Genomic DNA, 21,242 nt, shown 5'->3' with positions numbered 1-21,242 from the left:
CGCGGGGGTGTGTGGGCGCAGGGGGCCGCCGTTAAGCGGAGCGGACTAAGGGGGTGAGGGAGTGAGGGAGAGGATATAGAGATGTAGATGTGGGGTGTGTGTGGCACCGGGTGAGCTGTAGCTATAGCTGTAGCTGCAGGCGAGCGCAGAGGGGGCACACCGGGGTCCAGAAGCGGCTACGTGAGGACTTGAGAGGCTACGGTTCATTCGTGATGCCGATTGTGGCGGCGTTGTGGTGCGAGGGAATGAAGGTTTTCCTAACTGCTGCCGCGGAACGTCCAGGAGATCCATTTTTGTGTGTAATGTGCATATGATGGCCGAACCGCGCGGCCTTGGGGCTCTTCCTATGGCGAGAGGCGATTGGCGCCAGGACAAGGCACCAGGCATTCAAGTTTGGTTAGGACGTCCAAAGCTCTGAACCCATGCGGTGGCCGCGGTCAATTTCCGCGTTCCGAACTATATATTTTATCGGCAGCGGTTGGCGACCCGTGGGTCGGTGTAAAAGACGCGATTTCCCTCTGTAGCTTGCAGAGCAACAGGTCTCTTGTTGAAGTGAGCCGTTCGGCGCTCAAAGCAGGTTTCAGTACATTTTATAAAGTAGCGACAGGCACGTTTTACATGTAAGTATGAAGGGAAGATATGAAAAAGCTCAAGTACAGAAAACAACGTACAGCGCCTCACAAACGAAGCGCTGGATGCAAAAGTGTAACAACGTAGCAGCGGTTACTGAATGGCTTGTCTTTTACCATTCCATCCGTCCTTTGCCTGTTGTTCCTCAAGCTGTGTGCATGTGCCCGTTAGGAGGCGGGGATATCACATACTTCAAGTCAAACGGGCGCGTTGTAATAACGAGCCCTTTCTCCATTTCTCTATCCCCACCCCGGGTTGGATGCGCGCCAAAAGGCCGCATGAGGACCTATCTGCCGTACGCAGCATTTTTTGAACTTTCAAAGTCCAGGTTGTCGCTAGCATCATCCTAACACATGAGCCAACGTACTTCACAAACGTAAAAGGCGCCGTTAGAATGGGAAGAAGGTTTGGGGCTGGCAGAACGGTGGCTTCATCAGCTGCGGCCTTGCTCTTCCAAGCGTGTCTTCTTTTGACCCGCGCTGGGGCAGTCAACGACAAACAGCGTCCTGTTGATGTGACAAACCGCGCCGAGCCTGTTCGTTTGCAAGTCAACCAGGCTCTGCTCCTCCATGGGTGCGTCGGTCAATTTTGTCTCTTGTCGTCTCTCTTTTTACAGGAAAAGGGACATCCCTTATCGAGCGCCTGCGACGGCCGTTAAATTGACAGAGGCAACTTATTAAAGTCCCTCGGCATTTTACGCGGAACCGGAATGTTAGGAATCTGCCCTCGTATGTTAGGAGCGGCCTCGTATGGCTCTTCCTTCTCTGTTTCCCCTGTTCCCACACATTCCCTTGTTGAACTGCATCGTTTCTGTGAGCCCTAAGCCTACACTTCAACCCCATATTGCTGTTTTCCGCTCTTCTCGCTCCTGCGCTCTTTCGCACATTAATTCGCAATTCAGAGACATCCTGCTTGGCACCGAGTTTTCACGTCCCCAGCATCAACACCACCAAGTGCTTTCTTCGCAGTCGTCGGCAGTTCCTTCAAGCCAACCCACTCCTCCGCGTGGTAGTGACTTGGGGCCGGGCATCGAAAAACCAGCCGGGAATCCACGAGGGAGCGAACGTGGACAAGGACCTGACTATAGCGATGGCGGCGGGGGAAGAGGAGGAAGAAAAGTAGGAGGAGGGGTTGGCGCGGCGGCTCTGAAGAAGGAGGATCAGCAGAACCTATCGCAGCGTGGAAAGACCGACCCACGGGTCAATGTAATGGCCAAGCTGACGGCTACTATCACATGCGGCGGCGCCGTCGTCGTTCGGGTAGGCAGCTGAATCTGTTATTGGAGTCATCCATCATCCATTCATCCATTGTGCAACTGGACTGGAGATTGTAGAATTCTTCCTCTTGGCTGGCTATGGATGTGAGCTTGCAGTTGATGGTGATTGATACTGTTGATGACCCTAGCGGAACAAACTGCCGAAAAGCATTTTTATGATAACCTCAGCGAGCATCGAACAGCCAGAGCATTAAGCGCCAAAGCACCCATTAGCTCCATTGCATTGTATTTTACCTTGTAATTCAGTTCCCACCGGCGGCCGCCGCCGCCGCCGCCGCCGCCACAGACCACTCAGTCGTTGGAGCTACCAGGGTGGGGCAGCGGTGCTGCCGGGGCGCCCCGGGACAGCAGCGGTGTCTACAGCGGTGTCTACAGCGGCGGACATGATGCAGGGCTTGAACCTGGGCGGGGCATTGGGCCCCCCCCCGATCATATCAATCACCAAAACGCAGCATTTGTTATTAGAATCCCGTATACCTTCCTCTTCGACCTCGAGCCCACTTCAGGTCCCGCCGCCGCTGGCGGCGTCGGCAGTGGCGTCGGCGTCGGCGTCTTCTCCAGCGGTGCCATGATGAGATTTGCATCGGGTGCAGTTGAAGCGGGCGTGGTGGCAGTGACTAACCGAAGTGGAGAGGGCGGCGGCGCAGTGCAACCTCCGTTAGACTCCTCTAACGCGGCGGCGGAGGCGGCGGAGCCGCTGCCGCCCGTCTGTTCCATCGGCAAGTGGCGCCCGGCAGCCGTCGCGGGCTCCAGCGGTGCATCTTCTTCCGCCGGTGGCGATGGCGACAAGCGCCAGTTGTCGCGTGGTCATAGTGGCGGTTCAGATCGCCGACAACGCCAGCGGAAAGGGAAGCAACCATTGCCGACGCCACTGACCCAGCCGCCGACGTCGCCGGCGCCGCTGCCACCGCCGCCACCGTACGGCATCACCTTGACGTTAGAGCTGCCGCTGGGAGGCGGCCATGTGACAGTCTTCGTTACGACTACGGACACATCAGGTGACAGGGGCCGCGGCGTGTATGGCGGGGCTTAGTTGTCGTACAGTACTGCACGTGCACGAGAGCACGCAGGGACAGCTCAGCAGCACACGTACGGCGGGTGCGATTGTAAGTACAAATGATTGGAAAGCAGACACGCTGGTGCGTTTCCTTTCCGCATTAAAACGCTTTATTTCCGCCGAACAGTTCCTCCTCCCCGTTTCCCACCTTTGTATCGTGTGGTGTCGTGTGGTGTCGTGTGGTGTTGTCCATTCCCTTTCGGCCTCTCATCCATGAATACCGGCGACAATGACTACCTCACCCACCATCGCGTTACCTGCCGCCGGGGGGCCCCGCATACCGCTACGCAGGCGGCTATGTCGCCTCCGCCACTCTGGACGCCACCTCGGCGGACCTGGCCGTCGCAAGCTTCCGTACTGTGCCGCTAACGCCGCCGCCGCGGCCCGCGCCCACGCCAACCTCGGCGCCCGCTGCGGCAGCGTCCCCCCTGCCGTCCTCAACCCTCCTCACCGCCAGCTCAAAACCCGGCCCTCTGCAAGGCCAAGGCCAAGGCCAACTACTGCCGCAACTACAGCATCATCAGCATCCGCAGCAGTCCACGGAGACGGAAGCGGCGTGCGTGTCCTCCTTCGTCCGCCATTGGATGGCGGAGGGAGGTGCCTCGGACACAACCTGCCCTGCAGCGCTGCGATTCCCGCACGCGATTGCCCAAGGCAGCTGGAGCTCTGCGACGTATGGGGGTGGCGCTTCCGACCGTTGCCCGGCGATGCAGCTTTGGGTGTTGCAGCCGGCGGCGGCGGGGTCGTTGGTACCGCGGGGGGCGTCAAGCCGCCGCTCCTCCACGCCGGCGGCGGCGGCAGACCATCAGCTGTCTACAGCTGCTGGTGGTGGAGGTGGTGTGCAACCACGAAGGCCCGCCTCCTCGTCCTCTTCGACGTGGCCGAGAGCACGGAGACAGCACCAAGACGGCGCCCATCCGACACCAGGTGGGCGGCGTTACCTTTTACCTCGGGGTAATTGAGTCCTCCCCTAGTCGAGCAAGGTGCGGCACCTGTATGTATGTCGTTACAGGGTGGTTAAGCTTCACCAGCGGCCCCCTTTCCCGAGGCAGTCCCTGCTCTCCCCTGCGAGAGGGGCACCCTACACCTGTATGTATGTAAGTATATGTGGGTTACATTTCGCATGAGTGAAATACGTTTCTCTGCTTCATTTTGCGTCCGCCAGTCTGTCTGTCTGTCTGTCTGTCTGTCTGTCTGTCGGGCTGTCCGGCGTCATCGTCACGCCGCAATCCGCCGCAATCGATGGCCCACGGGACGCGCAGGTCCGGATTATAATAATGCGCACGGAGCTCCAGCGAGCGGGAAGACTGTCCACCTCTTACAGCTATTGCCGACCCGGGTGCATGGCGGCGGAGGTAATAGCGCCGCCGGTTGGCTACAGGGCCTGGGTTGCGGCTTCGCAGCGGGCTGCCTGATGACCGGGATGCTGGCGGCGGCGGCGGCGGCGGCCTGCAGCCGCCGCGGCCGCCGTCAGTTCGATCCATCGCAGGACCCCGCGGCGGCAGCGGTGCCGCCGCCGGCGGAGCGAGTCGACATGTACGGCTATGGCCACATGTACGATCCGCGTGATGAGGATGTGCTGAGACGACAGATGTTTTGGAGGCAGGAGAACCAGGGAAATGGCATGCCGTACACACAGGGCGGGGTTGTGGGTGGCGGAGGAGGAGGGGGAGTCTTGGAAGGACATTGGGGGGTCAGCCAGCCGGCCGCTTCCGCTGGCGGCGGCGGTGGGGACAGTCCGGGCTTGCTGAAACGGGCGGGGGCGGGCTTAGGCGAGCTTCTGCGCACGCCCTTGCGCCGCACTCGCCGCGGCACTGGCGGCGCCGCACTCGCCGCGGGTGCACTGTACGATACCACTACCATTCCTGAGGGCACCGCATACGATAGTCCGTACCTTGGCCACGGCGGCGACGGCGGCGGTACGGCGAACGCCGCGGCGGCGGCGATGCTGGAGGGCTCGGGGGAGGTGCGGGGCCTGGAGGGGCGCTCGGGGCAGCCACGGGGCCGCACTCGGCGGCGACGTGGCGGCGCCGGTTTCGAGGATGAGGATGACGGCGACGAGGGTGGCGGCGGCGGCGAGTATCACCTGGCCGAGGCCGGCGGCGGTGGTAGCGCCATGGCCTCTTCGCTGGCACAGCTATCCCCCAGTGTGCTAAAACTTCTCGCCAGCGGTAAGGATTGGGAGGGAAGTCGGGCGCTTTAGGGGCCAGCTGTTTCCAGGTCTCGCCCGCCCCCACGCCGCAGCTTCAATCGCGTGTGGTTCGTCTTTCCCCCACGCCCCATTCCGACTTAAGAGTACGTATGTACGTAGGTAGGTATGTATGTGACTTCCTTGTGAACCCTCACCCCACCCGGCCCCTGCGGCCGCCGGCACAAGGACGCGACCGTAGATTCCACCTAACAAGATTCCACTTAACTCTTTTGTTTTGTTTATTTGTTTAGCAGCGACGTCGGCCGCGTGTCCGGCCCGTCATGTCGTGTCCGGCAAGCTCAGTACCTTCGGTGCCTTCTATCGTTGTGTGGCATATCATTTGGCATATTATTTGGCATATTATTTGGCATATTATTTGGCACATTATTTGGCATATTATTTGGAATCGCGTTCTCGCACGCATTTGCCCCCACCCTGAACTCCCTGAGTACTGCATGTTTTCTCACGGCTTTTCTCACGGCTTACACCTCTCATCTATCGCTACGCTGTGTCCATCCTCCGCACGCGAGGAATGCCGTCGAATGCCTGGACAACATTTACAAACAACCGGAAATCCTTTTTGTTGACAGCAGAAAACGCCAACGGTGTCAATCTGTTGCAGGTCGCTCTGCGGGGGGCTCCTGGGGTCGCGACGAGCAGGGCCGCCTGCGCCGCTTCAGCGCCCGCACCACACGCATCCTCAACAGCATCTTGGCGTCATCAGCTGAGGGCGGCGGAGGCGGCGGTGCTGGCGGCGGTGACGGCGGCGGCGGCGGCGGCGGCGGCGGCGCTGGGCTACACTGACAATGCACCATCGGCTCTTCTGCTTGATGCCCGGCGAGGTGAGGTCGAGGTCGAGGTCGAGGGCTAGGGCGACGGGCTGGTAGTTGATACGGCGATAGGCAGGTGTGTATGCAGGTAGGTGAGTAGGTAGATAGCGTGCTGCAGGATGCCGAGCAGGGGCACGGAGAATTTGTTAGTTGGGCGAAAACACCAGAATGAGAAGAATGATTTAATATCATACGTCGTCGGGAAGCTACGATTAGAGTAGCCGTCGGGAAGGGTACGTGTGGGGTGCGGTGGAGCCGTATACAGCAGCAGGCATAGTTGTGGTAGCAAACGGCAAAGCTGTTTGCAAAAGCAGGCTGCGAGGTGCGAAATGATTTTGGAGGTAAAGAGGCAAGAGGGGGAGAATGAAGGAGCAGTGATGGGCATCAGACAAGCTGTTGGCCTGGCGGAGCCGATATGGTACCAATCGTACATTTGGTGTTTGTATAACCGGTACGGCGATAACGTGGCGAATGCGGTGGCGGCGGTGGCGTAACTAGGCAGTGCACTGCTGGCATCTTCTTTGACGCGTAAGAAAAAGGTAATTATGTTAGTACTTGTGACACGTATATGAAATGCGACAAAGTGGCCATCTGGACGCGTGCGGGATCCTCCACCGGTATGTTGGGCGACTGGATGAGGAGGGGCCGGGGACCCATAACCACCTTCGGTTGTACGGCGTTCCGCAATGAACGCGTCCATCTTCAGAGCCTTCTGCCATAGATAGTTCCTAAGTTTGTGGGCGACTGGACCACTGATGCCATTGGCGCGGGCCACCACCGTAACGCCCGGGCTACCGTCAAGAGGCCTAGGGAGAGATGGTGTAGCAAGCTACATTTACCTTAGGATATCTTTAAGCTATTAAAGCTTAATCACAGTAACGGTACGGTCCCGTAGTTACGAACCATACTCGTTAACTGTACGAACTCACTTTCTGTTACGCTATCACAACCTAGCGTACGACACCAAGACTCCAGGAATGGAGATGGCGGCAGGTGGGCCGCATTTAAGCCACCCAGGTGAAGTGCTTCGGCCAGACGCTTATCATATCACTATACTTTCATTATATATAGTCCATGGGGCCCGGGCTTTGCCCCGGACAGTCCCACATTCCTGCGGAACTTGTAACTAACCTGTTTTTTTTCTCTTTAGGGTTTTTTGGATGGTGGAAGGGCGACGTAATAACGGCCTTTATGACCACGCAATTTGGCGACCCCGGGGCCGCGAGCTGACGGCGTTTTCATTTTCGTTTTCACCGCAGTGCGCAATTCGTACCTTTGCGCATTTCGTAGCTTTGCGGTTTTGCCCACGACGCTCTGAAGCGCGATACCCTGCAGTACGATACCTGACAGACGCGCAAACAGACTATCAAGGTGACACTGATGCTAACAACCTCGTGACGTAACATCTGAAGCACGAACGGTCCCATTGGGCTAACAAATATGGGGGGGCGTCGAGAACGTGGCGTGAACGCCCTGCCGTGTGCTGCCCTCCCCCCTCTTGTCGTCCCGTGACCCGTAACCCACCAGTGACCGGTCCACAGCTCCCCGGTAACCCGCCCCCCCCCCGCCCCCTAGGGAGGCCCTCCCGCCCCGGAAGGTTTGCTCTGCTGTTAAAGGTGCTGCCATAACGTCCTGACTGTGTGCATGTGTGTGCACGTACCCGTGTCGCTGCAGACCACTGAAAGAACCACTGAAAGAAACTCCACAATGCGTAATCACCGGTCTGCAAAAGTGGCCTCCAGGCTCGCCCCTCCTAGTAGTTTACAGAGCTGAAATTGAGAGCTGGTAATTAAATGAAGATCTTAACCGAATCCACATCCGCACCATACAGGATGCTCTCCTGAGAAGAAGAAACGCCTCATCATTGGCATGTCAAAACAGGGAGCGGCCACGCAGAAAGAACGGAGCCACAGCAATGAAATGAAATGAAAGCAGCAATAAGCAATGAACGCAGCCAAAGAATATATATGTAGCACCCTTCTGGCTGCGTTCATATATACGCAAATACGCTTGCGAGGCGGCGACAAAGATGCACGGAAGACAGCCGCCACCTACGTGAGCGACTGCCCCATTTTGCATCATGACTTTATGAAAAAAAGAACGCGCAGGCCCTCAGGGCCTCAGACTTCCAGCATACAGGCACATCTCCCACACCCCTCGAACGCTTTACGTACATCCTGTATCTTTTGTTCGTCTGTGCGCCTGTCTGTCCGGAATAGAAGCTTTTCTCCTACCCGCCCCTCTCACCTCCTCCCTCGTTCCCCCCGCCCAAGCGACAGACATCCAGTGCGCAATGCGCAGCCCACTGCCACCAAGCTAACCAGGCACCATGAAATAAAATCCTTACATTTGAGATCACAGCAGTCAAATCGAAAACCTCCCTAAAGAGGCAGGCACGACGCGCCATAACCGCCATACGCCTTACTGCGGTCCGGTCCGTGGCTTCCACTTGCGGGCTGCTTCCCAAGCAAGGGGGAAGCCTCCTCCACCTCGTCTCCACCGTAGCACCATGCAAGCACCCCCCCCTTGACAAATGGTAACGGACCACCAGTCTCCCCCTGCTGCTGCTGCTGCTGCTACTGCTGCTGCTGCTACTGCTGCTGCTGCTACTGCTGCTGCTACTGCTGAGGGACCTCCCCATCCGCATCCTGACTCCTGGTCTTCATCTGATCTGGAGCTGGAGCTGGAGCAGGTGCCGGAGGCTCCCCTCCCCCTCCCCCTCCCTGGGGGGTCTCAGCCACCTCCCTCGCCGCCGCCAGCACCGCCGCGGGATCCGCCACTAACCCAATATCACGTTCCACGTGCATCCACGCCACACTCCCGATGTCGCATCCGCCGCCGCCGCCGCCGCCACGGCGGAGGACCATGGCACCGCCCATCGTGAATCCATCTCCCACAATGTTGTGTTCAGGGACGTTGCGGGAGGCAGTACGGATTCTCCGCCAGACGGCACTCCAGGGAAAGAGCAATCCCCAGATGCTGCCGCGCAGAGGGTTGCCGCCGTTCAGTGCGGCGTAAAAGGCCTTGGATGGGTCGTGATACAAGGGGCCTGGCCAGAAGCCCGACGTGAAGGCGTTTACCTATCGAGGAATGGGGGGAAGGTTGGGGGTGTTAAGTCAGGGATGGAGAGGCCGGGGAAGGTTAGGAGGAAAAAAGCGAAGGTTAAGTTGATTCAGGCGAAAATCCATTCAGGCTTTGGATTCTTGCGTTAAATATTTTGAATTCCCACAGTTTGAGGCTTCCTTCTAGCGAAGGATTGTCTGTTGCAACGGCCATTGGACTGTAGACACAACCAATCGTCACTCCGAGGGCCGGAAGCAGCTCTCTTCCGCCCGCCGGCTGACAGAAGTGGAGGCTCCCTTGTGCTGCCTCCCTTCTGCCAACTGGAGGGGAGACTCACCTCCCGTGGAATCCACTCGTGAACCACGCACACAAGTCCGACTCCCATTCGTTCAAACTCGGGTTTCAGCTTCCACAGCCGCTGAGCTTCATCCCGACACAGGACTGCAAGGGTGGGAAACAACCTGAAATTTAAGCACGTGTGTGTATGTGTGAGTAATCTAAATCAAATAGTGCGGCAAATCGTAGAATTGTTCAGATCCCTGGAGAAAGAAAGGGATACGACACGGCACATGCCAGAAGCGCTAGCGCTAGAATGCAGACTGCTTTTCCAACACCAGGCCGGCTATACACTGCATATTTTAAATGTCAGGAAGCACACATGAGAGAAATGTCTGAAATGAAGGCCAAATAGGCGAAGGGTTGTGAAGGTCAGGCTGCCCCAAAACGGGAGCCACACGCGCGCGCGGCGACGGTTCGCCTACCGCATCCTGGGCGCCTTAAGATTAGAACAGCCAGTGGCTGTGATTGCCAAAGTGTACTTGCAACAACTTCAGCACCATCCCGTGAGCGGAGTACAGCGTTCGCGATAGATGAGATTGAGGGCAATCCGCGAGCTGCCATCCTCACGGCCTTCTTGTCCCGGGATTTGAGAGGGTGCCTTAATTAAATGTTTTGATAAATTGCGATTATGAGATGCCTTTTATCTCCCGTTACGCCCCGCAATATACTGTAATATGTAGTTCGTCTGCATAGCGTTTTCTGTTCAACAATTTTCCAAGATGTAACTTCTATTTAGAACGTTACTCGGCACAGACGTGTTGTACTTGTAACCAACGCTTAAGCGTATCCCGTGGTTACGTCGCTTTCGTACTAACTTCTGGCCTCGGAGTTACATGGAGTAGGTGGCTTGCAGGGCTCATTTCCGGGACTGTGCTTCCTGGGCCGAATTTACGGAAGGTTTGTCGTTCCTGGTGTCTGGGATTTAACCTTGTGTCTTGCGTCGCTCACAAGTTACGGAAGGGCAGTTGTGCACACTCGGCGAACACCAAGTCTGATATAGGACTTCGGGTGATTGTCACCAGAAGCGAAACCTCAGTCTAATTGATATCCTGAGAAATGGATGAGAACGCATTACCGCAGCGGCCTAATGCAAGGCAGCGGATGCGCGCGCAGCGCGCAGCGGAGGCCGAAGCAGCTACGTCATCGGACCAGACAACATGTGCAACCACGACGGCATGCAGCGGACGCCGGCTGATCCCCGTTTCAGAACCCAACGCAATTTGTGTTTCTCCTGACCAAGGCACGGCTATGGGCGACGCAGCGGAACCTGACTACATCCCGACATCGTCATTAAGAAGCCAGGGAAGGACACCGGACGGGGATGAGGACGTCCCCAATCCGCTGCTGCTACCGCTGCAATACCCACCTGCCGGTCCCGGAGAAGCGGGCAATGAGGCAGCCGACGGTGGCGGCGGCAACCTGCCGCCATACCGCTCCGCGGCTGTGGGAACCTACAAGTTTGAGTGTGGGTCATTTGGATTCCTTAATTCCTATCAATAATGCTGTCAAAACTTGTCATGTCAATCGGGCAGTCCTTGTCCCTAATGTTGTATTTCCCGCTGCTGTGGTGTTTCGCTCCAGCCTTGGCGCCACAAATCCAAACCATCACCCGCAACCTGGCTCCTTCCTGTCCCTCCAACCTGCATACTAATTTTTAAAATCCCCGTCGTCCCCCTTGTGCAGACCTGGATCACACCGCGGATGTTCAGCTGCACGCCTGTGAGTCAGCCAGCAGCGGGCAGGAGAGCACCTGGTGGTGGTGAGGGTGTGGGTTTTCGTGTTTTCGGGGCTGCCCTGCGTCGCACGATCGATCATATAACCCCGAGTCATCTGTCGCTGCAGGACGTGGCAGTTGTGCGGCCGGCGCCGCCCATCCTCTTTCCCACCACTTACAGACTGAATCTCATTGCCTAATGACGTCGGTCCTATACGAGGACCCTAACCGCCAAAACAGCTTGATTAAGTGCTAAAATGCGTGACGTGCTGTACGGCAAACCATCACTGTAAACCGTTAAACTGCGCAACTGGGAATCGATGTCGGACGGCATAACAGAATCCTCGCGCAGTAGTATAACAACTTACTGGCGTGCTGTACGACTCGCATTGCATTTCCCGAGTCCCGAGGGCTGTCCCATGTGGATTTTGTGTTTTGAAATGTTTTTGAATTGTACTGCAATATACTGCGCCATGCTGTGCTGTGGGAACGGCCCACAGCTCCATGCTTTCGCTATGTTAACCGCACTCTGTAAGCACACGGCTCTTGAATACATGTATATATGACCCACATGCCGCAGGGGGCAACAACCTGACTGAGGCATTTGAGAACTGCGCTCTGGCCATGTTCAACTACATGTCCCCCCTGGAGCATGTACGACCTAGGGAAACTAGGTGGGGGCTGCGTGAGTGGGGTGGGGAGGACAGGTAAGGGGGACCCGCCTACCTACCTCCTACCACTGCTGGCCTTCACTGCTAGATGGGACTCCACCGCCCTTGAGCAGCCTAAATAAAGAGCGGATTTAACATGTATCGCGTAACACCTACAAGCTTCTGGGCATTCCAACAGGTCTTACCGCGCCGAAGGTCACGACCTGCCGTCCCTGCTATTTTCCTTTTTGGACGAGCTACTGTTCGTCTTTGCCACGGAGCTCTTCCTGGCTGTGGAGGTGCACATTCAGAGCTTTGACCGCACCAGCTTTGTCATAGAGGCGGAGGGGTGAGGAAATCATTAACAGGGGGCCCATGGATTGAGAGTGGGGATGGTGGGGGCGAGTGCGCTAAAGACAGTGCAAGGGGGGTTTGCCGTGTTATTCCATGCCAAGACCCCGGACGTGCGCAGGATTCGCACAGGAGCGTAACGAAATTCACGACTGAATTCAACTTCACTTCCTTCACCTGGAGTGCATGGATACACTCGTTCTTGTCAGGGTTGCCTGTGTCGTTTACTATTTAACCTTACGTCACCATCCTGCTTCCCCCTTCTCCAGGGTGGGTGAGGCGTTCAATCGAGATATTCACGAGGTTGGCACTGAGATCAAGGCCATCACTTACAGCGCCATGTCGATTAAGGAGCGGGAGAATGATGCCGAACTGTTTGTGATTGTAGATATCTAAAGACCTCCGATGTGTATTATAATTGTAGACGAATAGAATAGAAAAAAACGAAAGACCAAGTAATGTAAGCAAGGTTGCCGTGAAGAGTTTGATTGTTTCGTGTTAGCAAGATGTTTAGATTATGTAATCAGTGACATGAATTGTACAGGAGGCGGAGTGATGCGAGTAACTTTGCTTCGAGGCATGCCTACAGGACAGAGCAGTGCAGCTTCAGATATCCTTCACGCGACAAATTGTAGGAGCTGCCAGACCAACACACCGCCTCTGTTTGCAGAGCTGTCGCAGCTACCCCTACATTACCACGTTTTCAAGCAGGTTGTGAGGTTTTGGAACCGTGTCCGTTTACAGCGTGGGTCTGTGGCACACCAAGTTTTGCGACAGGAGGTCGCAGAGTCCCTCTCCAAACCCGAAGGGGCCGGATGGGGGACAGTACTCCTCCGTTTTCTATGTTTTCTGGGGCACGACGTATGGAAAGAGGCCCCGCAAGGGCTACTACACGAGGTAGCCGAACGAGTGGAGTGGCTGATGAACAGGCCAATGCCAGGTGTGGTTTTGGAGTTCAAGGACCGATTAGTGAGTGAAAGCATATCCGTTCAGATGTCTAGCCAGACATGTAGCCGTCAGACGGCAAGCAACCAGGAATTCACATGGCGAAGCATTGGATGGGTCTGGCGGCCGAACAAGCTTGCAGGAAGGAGGCGCTCCCGCATATCACAATGTTTATCCCGCGTTCAGCGAATTGCAAGCTTATGCAGTTTAGGCTTCGCTGCTGGACACTGGTGGCAAACAGAGCAAATAAGGGACAGCGTTGTATAACTAGTGAGGAGCGAGTGTCCCCTTGCTGCGGGACTAATAATGAGAAGCACATTGTACGGCAAAATCAGTCATGGATTTCCCACGCTTCGAGCACAAGGACGCTATGAACAGGGAACCTAACGCCTGGCACGTACATGGTTCCACCGCAACTCTATCGTTCCCTTTAGCTGTCAGTATCCTTCATCATTTGTTTCGTTTAAAGTGCAGGCGATCTGGCAGCACTTGAGCTCTCGGCTCGTATTAGGGTGACTTCCAGGTACGGGGAACGCACCCACGACCATGTAACAACAACATAAACCTCAATGTACCATGACGTTTACAATGTATTTACAGCGAAATCATATTTTCTGTTTTAGGTCTGAACTCTCTCCTGCGGGCCATGAGGCGGCCCTCTCATTGAACATCCGCAAAACTGACGAAATTAAAATGTCGCGGTAGACACGTCAATGCGAAACGTCACAGCAAAAACGTCTTAAAAATCCCACAAGCATCCAGCACTAAGACAACTCCATTTACTTGTGGGTGACGCTCACCACCTTGCCAAGCATGACGGCAGTGTTGCCGTCCAGGAAGGCAATACGGGACAGACCCTCGCAGTTCTTGAACGAGTCCACGATGAGGGGCTGGGTTGGCTCAAACACGACCTGCGCCATCTCGTTAGCCTTCAGGCCAACAGGCGATTCCATCTTCTTGCCGCCAGTCTCCTTGCCAACCTTCCAGTCAATGCTCGTCATACGGCAGGCGGAGCGACCGCAGCGCACGAAGCCGATGGGCGAGTAGCCCTTCTTGACCTCGCCGGGAATATCCAGCGTCTGAATCTGGGCAGTGAAATCCTTCACGATCTTGAGGGTAGAGTCGGACTTCAGGATCATCACATCTCCGGTGCGTGGCATGTTGCCCTTGTCCAGACCCTGCATATACACGAAGATACTTCTCAGATAATACATCTAAGCAATTCAACATAATCACAAGGAGCTGGAGAGCACTAACCTTGATGTTCATGCCGACGTTATCGCCAGGGCCAGCCTTGTCGACACGCTTGTGGTGCATTTCCACGGTGAACACCTTGCCAGTGCACGGGTTAGCGGTGGTGTGAGTGGGCAGGAAAATAACCTCATCACCGGGCTTGACGACACCCTGCTCCACACGACCAGCAAGCACATCACCCACACCCTTGATCTTGTACGCGCCCGAAATGGGCAGACGCAGGGGGGCGTCAGTCTTGCGCTCCGGCACCGTGACGAAGCCGTTCAAGGCATCCAGGAGGGTGTGCACCTTGACCTTCTCGTTCTTGAGGTTCAAAACCTCTTGGCCGGTATACCAGGTCATGTTGGTGGACTGCAAGAAATAAAAGGGGCGTAGGGTTTATGTTTCGACAGTAGACAAAACACTTATGACTACCCCTGTCGTTCTTAAGTTTAAAGCTTCAATCAAAGGTCGATACCCAGGGAGGGAGGAATGGAGACACGCACCTTGCTGATGAGGTTGTCGCCGAGCCAGCCCGAGATGGGCAGGATGGGCACCGACTTGGTCACGAAGTCCTCCTTCCAGCCGACGCGGACAAGCATGTGCTTCATCTCGTTGGCAATCTCATCGTAGCGCTCCTTCTTGTAACCAGCGGTATCGGAGTCCATCTTGTTCACACCCACAATCAGCTGCCTCACACCCAGCAGGTTGATCAGGCGAGCGTGCTGACGAGTTTGGCCCTGGATCTCACCAGCCTACGAGTTTCCAAACGTGAAAAAGTGAGCGCAACTTACACGAAGTTATATTCAAATGTTTGATGGCCGTATTGTGACAACCCGATCGAGCATTACAACGCACCTTGTGGTCACCCTTCTGGATGGCGGTGGTGAAGTTACCATCGGCGGGCACCATCAGCAGGCACACATCAGCCTGGGCAGCACCAGAGATCATGTTCTTGATGAAATCACGGTGACCTGCAAGAACATAATGATTGAAAGGAGTGTGTACCTTTAGTGTATTCGAAACGGGGAGGCTATAAAGCATGACAAGACATTGCTGCCAATGCGCCAGCCGTACCCTTCCGGGAAGGGCAAGCTGAACCCATCCACCCCTCCCATAAGTTCTAACTAATCAACAAATTGGTCACCCATCACCATGGAAGCACTGAATGCACGTACCAGGAGCATCGATGATGGTGTAGTGCCACCTCTCCGTGAAGAACTCCTTGGTGGTGCAGGCAATGGTCACACCACGCTCACGCTCCTCCTTGGCGCGATCCATGTAGAAGGCGAAGGCGAACGAGGACTTGCCAAGGGCAGCAGCCTCCTCCTTCAGCTTCTCCAGCTCACGCTCAGGGATACCGCCGAGCTCGAACAACAGGCGGCCCGTGGTGGTGGACTTGCCAGAGTCGACATGGCCGCAACTGCACAGTCAAAGGAATGGAGTCATTTGGGTGCTGGCAGGAGAAGCTAGTAATTCAATGGGGCGGAACAACTCTTTACACGATGCTTACATGACGATGGACAAATGCTCCTTGCCCTCAGACATTTTTGTTAAACCTGCGCAGCAGAGAACAGGCCAAGGAATAGAATCGTTTATAAATTGCGGATATCACCAGAGCAGTACATGAAAAAAAGGGTCCAAGCGCTGAAAGCACTGACTATCGCCGCCAACTTTGAAGGAGTGCCCAAGTACATCGAGGTACTCAGACGCAACTAACTTGCCCATGATTCATTTAATTGTCATATTCGGGCAAGCATTGCCCTGGGCGTCTGCCTCTCCGAGGCTTTGGTGGAAGATCGGCGCAACGCCGACGCAACTGACAAAGTGGATGCGCTGAGTCGCACGCTGAGGCTCTGGAGACTTAAGATGAGGCAGCACAAAGAAATTGAACCCAAAATCGCTGGATACGCCGACCACACCTCGCCGCCAACAGTCGCACCTCGAGATCAGGTAAGAGTATTGAGGAGTTCAACCTCTGGAGGACTCTGCCACCGAGATGTCTCGTAGGTTATGCTAAAAGGGAAGTTTCAAGGCTCTCCTACCGCTATATTCGGTCGCGCGGGCGACGTCAAAGGTGAGGCCCCCTGGAGCCGGTACGGCGCGGAGTCGTTTCTTCAACTCATCGCATTGCTCGATGGAGTTTAATTTCATTGTAAATCATTCTGTTAGAAGTATACAGTAAGATGCCCGAAGATTCTTAGCGTGTCCTCTTTTGCTGCGATGCGATAAAGTAGGAATCAAGAAATATACCCGAACCTCGTTGGTGCAAATAACATGCTGATGATGACACAAGATTTGGAGTGACAACCGTAGCGTTTCCATTACATGGACAAATAAGACGGAAGCTACTACTTGGCGACCATATTCCACCAAGCTTGTGGGAAAGTGACCCTCTATGTGGACGTTATGATAGCATTCCTGGTTATTTAATCTCTTAGGCCGTGCTTGAATGGGAAAGCTTGTTATCTTGTCCACATTTTCTCTCGTTGGTGCTCCTTGAAAACTGACTAATAAAGTCCTGCGGTGTTGTGCCGCAAATGGAGAGCAGCCTAAGGAGGCATATTTTGGACGGAAGGGAAAGGAACACAGGTACTGCCCCTAAAGGAAGCTCAACTTTAGCCTGAAACAAGGCCATATGCCGTGCCTGAACCGACAGCAAAAGATAACCAAACTGATCAGAAGAGGAATTGCCAAAAAACACTGATCCGACATCGCATGACAGGCACCGCCGGGGCCCCCTTGCAACACCCCCGATTCCTACACGTACCCGTGGGTTACGAAGGACGTCAGCAGCCTCCTTTACAGAAGGAAGCTCCGCCCGATCAGTACTAAAAAAGCCTTGCTCCTTAAGAACATAGTAGCCCGTGAACCCCAGCAAACCTGTTAGCACAGTGCTAAGTGCAAGCGCCCGCGCCTACGATGGAACGAAGCTGTGAATTATGACAGCCCGCGGTTATGTGCCTTAACGAGGCAAACGTCGAACGTCTCACCGCGACTGGAATTATACGCAACCTGCTGCCTGGGTTTATTCCGTCGTCAATCAAACTGCGCCCCGACGAACGCAACTTTTGTCATTACGCACCACGATATGGTCGCCGGAAAAACAATAAAATCACATACTCGATACTCACTCCTTTGTACCAGCGCGATAAGTGAGGGTGGCTGTGACAACAGCGCCTGCAGAGATGATGCTTCAGAGTGTATCTTCAGAGTGTATCTTCGGTTGCCCGGGAAAATCGTAACTGCGCTCAGATAGCTAACAGACAAATATTGTTTACCTACCAATGCCAGCAATTGTGCTCCCTGCGACTACGACATGGATAGGTTCAACAATGTTCTTCTCAGTGTTGCTGTTGTCAGAGTCATTCATCGTGTTTACTTCCTATGCATCCTTACAGTTTCGGATTAGCAGCGTAGGATCTTTAATCTAGTGAGAGGGGAGGCAGTATCTTTCTGTAGGAACGTACGGCGAATGAGCTTCCCCCCACAGGCTGCGCTGCGTGTATCTCAGTGTTGTGCGAGAGGCGTCTGTTTTGGAGCACTGCAGTCGTCCCGATCGGGTCACACTGTAACGCTGTAACAGACACAACCTGTATCTCTTACATCATAGCCGTACATCGTCCCGTGGGTCCGCGGCTTAGTAGCGAAAGTTGCAGGCAATAGGTGAAGTAACTTTTAGGACGCATGAAGTTGCCACCAAAGATTTCATACAAAAGTGGAAGAGCACCTTCTACCCACAGACGCAACCGGCATGATAAAGCCGCAGCCCTTCCTTGTCGTTGTCGTTGTCGTTGTGGTGCTAACACTGATGGCATCTGGATAGCCCTTCGCATTTGTCTCAACCACAGCTCAGCGTCACAAAGCCTGGGGAATATTTCCTCCCAACAAACGGACACCTTCAACTTGTGTGGATATCATACCAGGAGCTCAAGCCAGTGCGACTTTTTTAAGGTGCGTGGAAAAGCTTTGGAAAGCAGCCTCTCCCACCTGCTGTTGGTGACAGGCGAGCTAGCGGGGTCAAGAGACTGTGGAAAGCAACGCGTGAAATGAAAGCAACGCATCACTCAAACGAGCTGATGGTGCTCACCCCATTCCTTCTCCTTCATCAAAGCACCCTGAGACACAGCAGTCTTATTCAAGCGTCAGCCAGCGCCCCATCACATCCGGGTCACTGCGAAGCTCCTGAACCCTTCAGGGAACCTTAAGGTCATCACCGCGCTGTTGTATTCTTGGGATCTTATGCTAGAACTTGCTTGTTCAGTACTTCAAGAACATAGTACGCGCCTTGGCTTTCGACATCTTCCTTCAGCTTCATTTCAGTGGGACTGCGGACTCCGACGCCGCCGCGAGTGGTGATTTCCATTTCTTGCCAGCAACAGCTGCAGGATTGCGCTCGGGGCAGCCACTTCGAATGGGTGCGTCGCCATATCTGCTGCTGGGAGAGAACTCACTCGCAGCGAGCGAGATCTCACACAGTAGGCGTGCAGAGGCATTTGGTGGTGCGATGGTGCGAGGAGGAATCGCGCAAAGAGGAGAAGAGAGGAAAAAGAAGAGAGGGGAGCGTGAGGAAGGAAAAGGACTGGATATCCCGATGTATGCCCCACATGTACATTGTCTCTCGCTTGCACATCCAAGGAGAGAGTTTTGAGACAGGCGGCACTTTCATCTTCAATCCAAGGCACCCGCTCGCCTTCGACGAAACAAAACGCCCGCCCACAAACGCCGAAACAACCCCGTAACGCTCTCAAAAAGCAGAGCCACTGGAGTATTAGCACTGCAGCAGCAGCAGTAAATTAGCTGTCGGCCTTTCGATCGATCTGCGAGTTCGCCGCATCACACATACTTGCATACATCGCGGCGCACATAGGCCAGGAAGCCAACGAAGTCGCGCCAACGACCATCCGCACCGTCACTACTACTCGACTGTACGATGCTAAAATCGAATGAAGTACCTGGTAGTAGTAGTAGTTGAACTTGAAAAGAGTGTCGTTTGTTTGCCAATTTGTCCTGCCAATCTTTTTGCCCATCTTCTGCAAATACACGTTTTCCTTACATACAACCTTTAGATCACTTTGGGCTGTTACCAGGTACGGGGTACGCATCCCCCACAATCATGTAACACACACAAAGACACACACACACATACATATATGTACACGTTATTAGAATTTATTTCCATTCATGCGACCAGCCTAGAAATGTTTTCCCGAATAAATACAATTTTTATCTGCCCGCCCGTTTCTTTGTTACGGGTTCGTCACCCTCGTCTCCCCTTTCCCCCCTGTTCGGTTCCCTTATTGGTTTCCTAGTAACGAACTTCCCACTCTCCCAACCTCTCTCCTGACGGATCGTAACGGATCGCAACGGGAAAGGACCCGCAGGCCCGCCGCACAGCTTCCGCCAACAGCAGCAGCCATCAGCGCGTCAGCCGCCAACACCCCTGTCAGCCCCCACCTCCACCCCCGCCGCCTCCTCCGCCTCCCCCGCAGCGCTGCCATCAGCTTCCCTGTCCACCTGCTCGCCCGCTACCCCAGGACCCTTCAGCCCCAGAAAGCACCTGAACAAGGACAACGCAGAATTTACACACCGCAGCAGCGCCCACACCGTCAAGACTACCGGCTGCGGCCGCGAGGCTGAGGAGAAAGCGGAGGCGCTGAGGGGAGGCCGCCAACGGGGCCGGGAGGAGCAGGAGAAGGAGCAGGCACAGGCGGAGAAACCACGCACAACAAGGGCGGTTAGGTCACCGGGCGGTCTCGGATCTGCAACGGCCACCGCGGTCGAGCAGCTCCCGCCGGAAGAAGGAACTGCCGTCGTCACCAACAAGGCCCTCGGGGCTACGCGGCGCGGCAACAGGGCCGTTCGCTTTAGCTGCGGTAGCGGTAGCGGCGGCGGAGGCGGCGGAGTCGACGACTGGCGCGAGCGGCGGGGTCAGGGGGTTGAAGACGACGCCAGTGGCCCCAGGAGGTCCCCTCGCCCTCTGACGCACATCATAGCCAACAGCGGCTTCTTGATGTCCGTTCGTACGGCGACGCCGACGGAGCCGCCGTCGACGGCGGCCACTGCCCCTGGCGGCGCCGCCAAAGCCGCCCGCCGAACGATCAGTCGACACAACAGCGGTGGCGGCTCCGTTGCCGAGGGCAGCTTCCAGCGGCTGCAGTCAGAGAAAGCGGGAACGGCTCCAGGCATGAGTATGGGTCAGAATTACGGACGCGGCAAGGCTGGCGACGGCGGCGACGGTGGCGGCGGCGGCGGCGGCTACAGCACGGGCTACCAGCCGCAGCTGCCGGCGCCGCCGCGGCGGCGCAAGCCTGGTCGGCTACGGCGGGCGTGGCTTCGCCTCAAGCAACTGGCCACTTGTTCGAATGTGGGAACATTGGGTGAGTGGAGCGGGGTCTGTGTCTGTGTGTCTGTATGTGTGTGTGTCTTTGTGTCTTTGTGTCTTTGTGTGTGTGTCTGTGTGTGTGTGAGGAAATGTTTGGGTTTCGGTCCGTGTGTCCGTGTGTGGGGGGGTTGGGGGGTTGGGGGAAGAGAGCTAGATATCGCCCGGCCCATGTAAGAGGGAAAGGTGGAAGCCTCTTCGTTTTGAGGCGCGAGAATTTTGGCAGTGGCTTCTTCATCCCTCGGCCGCCGCCTCCTTACCCTCCACCCTCAACCCCACCCTCCGGGAACCTCTCCTGCTCCTGCTCGTGTCGCAATCGACACCACTGCAATACACCACGGCGGCGGCCGTCTCCACGACGGGTGCTGCGGGGCGGTCTGGGTCGGCTCATGGGGGTTGGCGTCCGGTTGCTGGCGGTGGCGGCGGTGGTGGCGGTGGCGGTGGTGGTGGCTATTATTATGAGGAGCAGATCCACCCCTTCACGGTATGACCCTGGTTCCTGGAGAGGCCGTCGTGGACGTCCCCCGGGAGGAGACGGCGTCGGAGCTGCTGGTGCTCCCGCCGCCGCCGGTGGAGCCGGT

General features: G+C 55.8%; 5 protein-coding genes across 5 annotated transcripts; 2 read left to right on the top strand and 3 right to left on the bottom strand.

Moving 5' to 3' along the window:
- Window positions 1-1,838: 1,838 nt before the first annotated feature.
- VOLCADRAFT_86113 (uncharacterized protein) lies at window positions 1,839-6,025 on the top strand (the record flags this gene model as incomplete). Its single annotated transcript, XM_002946097.1, has 5 exons — window positions 1,839-1,889; window positions 2,193-2,679; window positions 3,255-3,890; window positions 4,319-5,134; window positions 5,997-6,025. 5 exons carry the CDS (start codon window positions 1,839-1,841, stop codon window positions 6,023-6,025), a joined length of 2,019 nt encoding a protein of 672 aa, XP_002946143.1.
- Window positions 6,026-8,602: 2,577 nt separating this feature from the next.
- On the bottom strand, window positions 8,603-9,947 carry VOLCADRAFT_127337 (uncharacterized protein; the record flags this gene model as incomplete). The annotated part of the gene is made up of 3 exons (XM_002945746.1): window positions 8,603-9,064; window positions 9,385-9,488; window positions 9,809-9,947. The coding sequence occupies 3 exons, from the start codon at window positions 9,945-9,947 to the stop codon at window positions 8,603-8,605; spliced, it is 705 nt and encodes a 234-aa protein (XP_002945792.1).
- A 357-nt stretch (window positions 9,948-10,304) lies between these two features.
- On the top strand, window positions 10,305-12,635 carry VOLCADRAFT_102758 (uncharacterized protein). The gene is made up of 5 exons (XM_002946096.1): window positions 10,305-10,851; window positions 11,070-11,105; window positions 11,681-11,774; window positions 11,950-12,099; window positions 12,371-12,635. The coding sequence occupies exons 1-5, from the start codon at window positions 10,443-10,445 to the stop codon at window positions 12,495-12,497; spliced, it is 816 nt and encodes a 271-aa protein (XP_002946142.1). The 5' UTR covers window positions 10,305-10,442; the 3' UTR covers window positions 12,498-12,635.
- A 976-nt stretch (window positions 12,636-13,611) lies between these two features.
- On the bottom strand, window positions 13,612-16,292 carry eif1A1 (eukaryotic translation initiation factor 1 alpha 1). The gene is made up of 7 exons (XM_002945745.1): window positions 16,202-16,292; window positions 15,793-15,838; window positions 15,458-15,702; window positions 15,138-15,253; window positions 14,786-15,034; window positions 14,304-14,651; window positions 13,612-14,224 (listed from the first exon to the last, which is right to left on the bottom strand). Exons 2-7 carry the CDS (start codon window positions 15,825-15,827, stop codon window positions 13,826-13,828), a joined length of 1,392 nt encoding a protein of 463 aa, XP_002945791.1. The 5' UTR covers window positions 15,828-15,838; window positions 16,202-16,292; the 3' UTR covers window positions 13,612-13,825.
- A 294-nt stretch (window positions 16,293-16,586) lies between these two features.
- Window positions 16,587-17,685, bottom strand: VOLCADRAFT_127338 (uncharacterized protein). Its single transcript, XM_002945744.1, has 5 exons — window positions 17,565-17,685; window positions 17,414-17,459; window positions 17,273-17,327; window positions 17,050-17,196; window positions 16,587-16,800 (listed from the first exon to the last, which is right to left on the bottom strand). Exons 1-5 carry the CDS (start codon window positions 17,650-17,652, stop codon window positions 16,717-16,719), a joined length of 420 nt encoding a protein of 139 aa, XP_002945790.1. The 5' UTR covers window positions 17,653-17,685; the 3' UTR covers window positions 16,587-16,716.
- Window positions 17,686-21,242: the final 3,557 nt, after the last annotated feature.

Source organism: Volvox carteri, assembly GCF_000143455.1.
Source record: "Volvox carteri f. nagariensis unplaced genomic scaffold VOLCAscaffold_1, whole genome shotgun sequence".
Lineage (NCBI taxonomy): Eukaryota > Viridiplantae > Chlorophyta > Chlorophyceae > Chlamydomonadales > Volvocaceae > Volvox > Volvox carteri.
The sequence above is the reverse complement of the archived record's forward strand: the minus strand, read 5'-3'. Positions and strand labels throughout refer to the sequence as shown.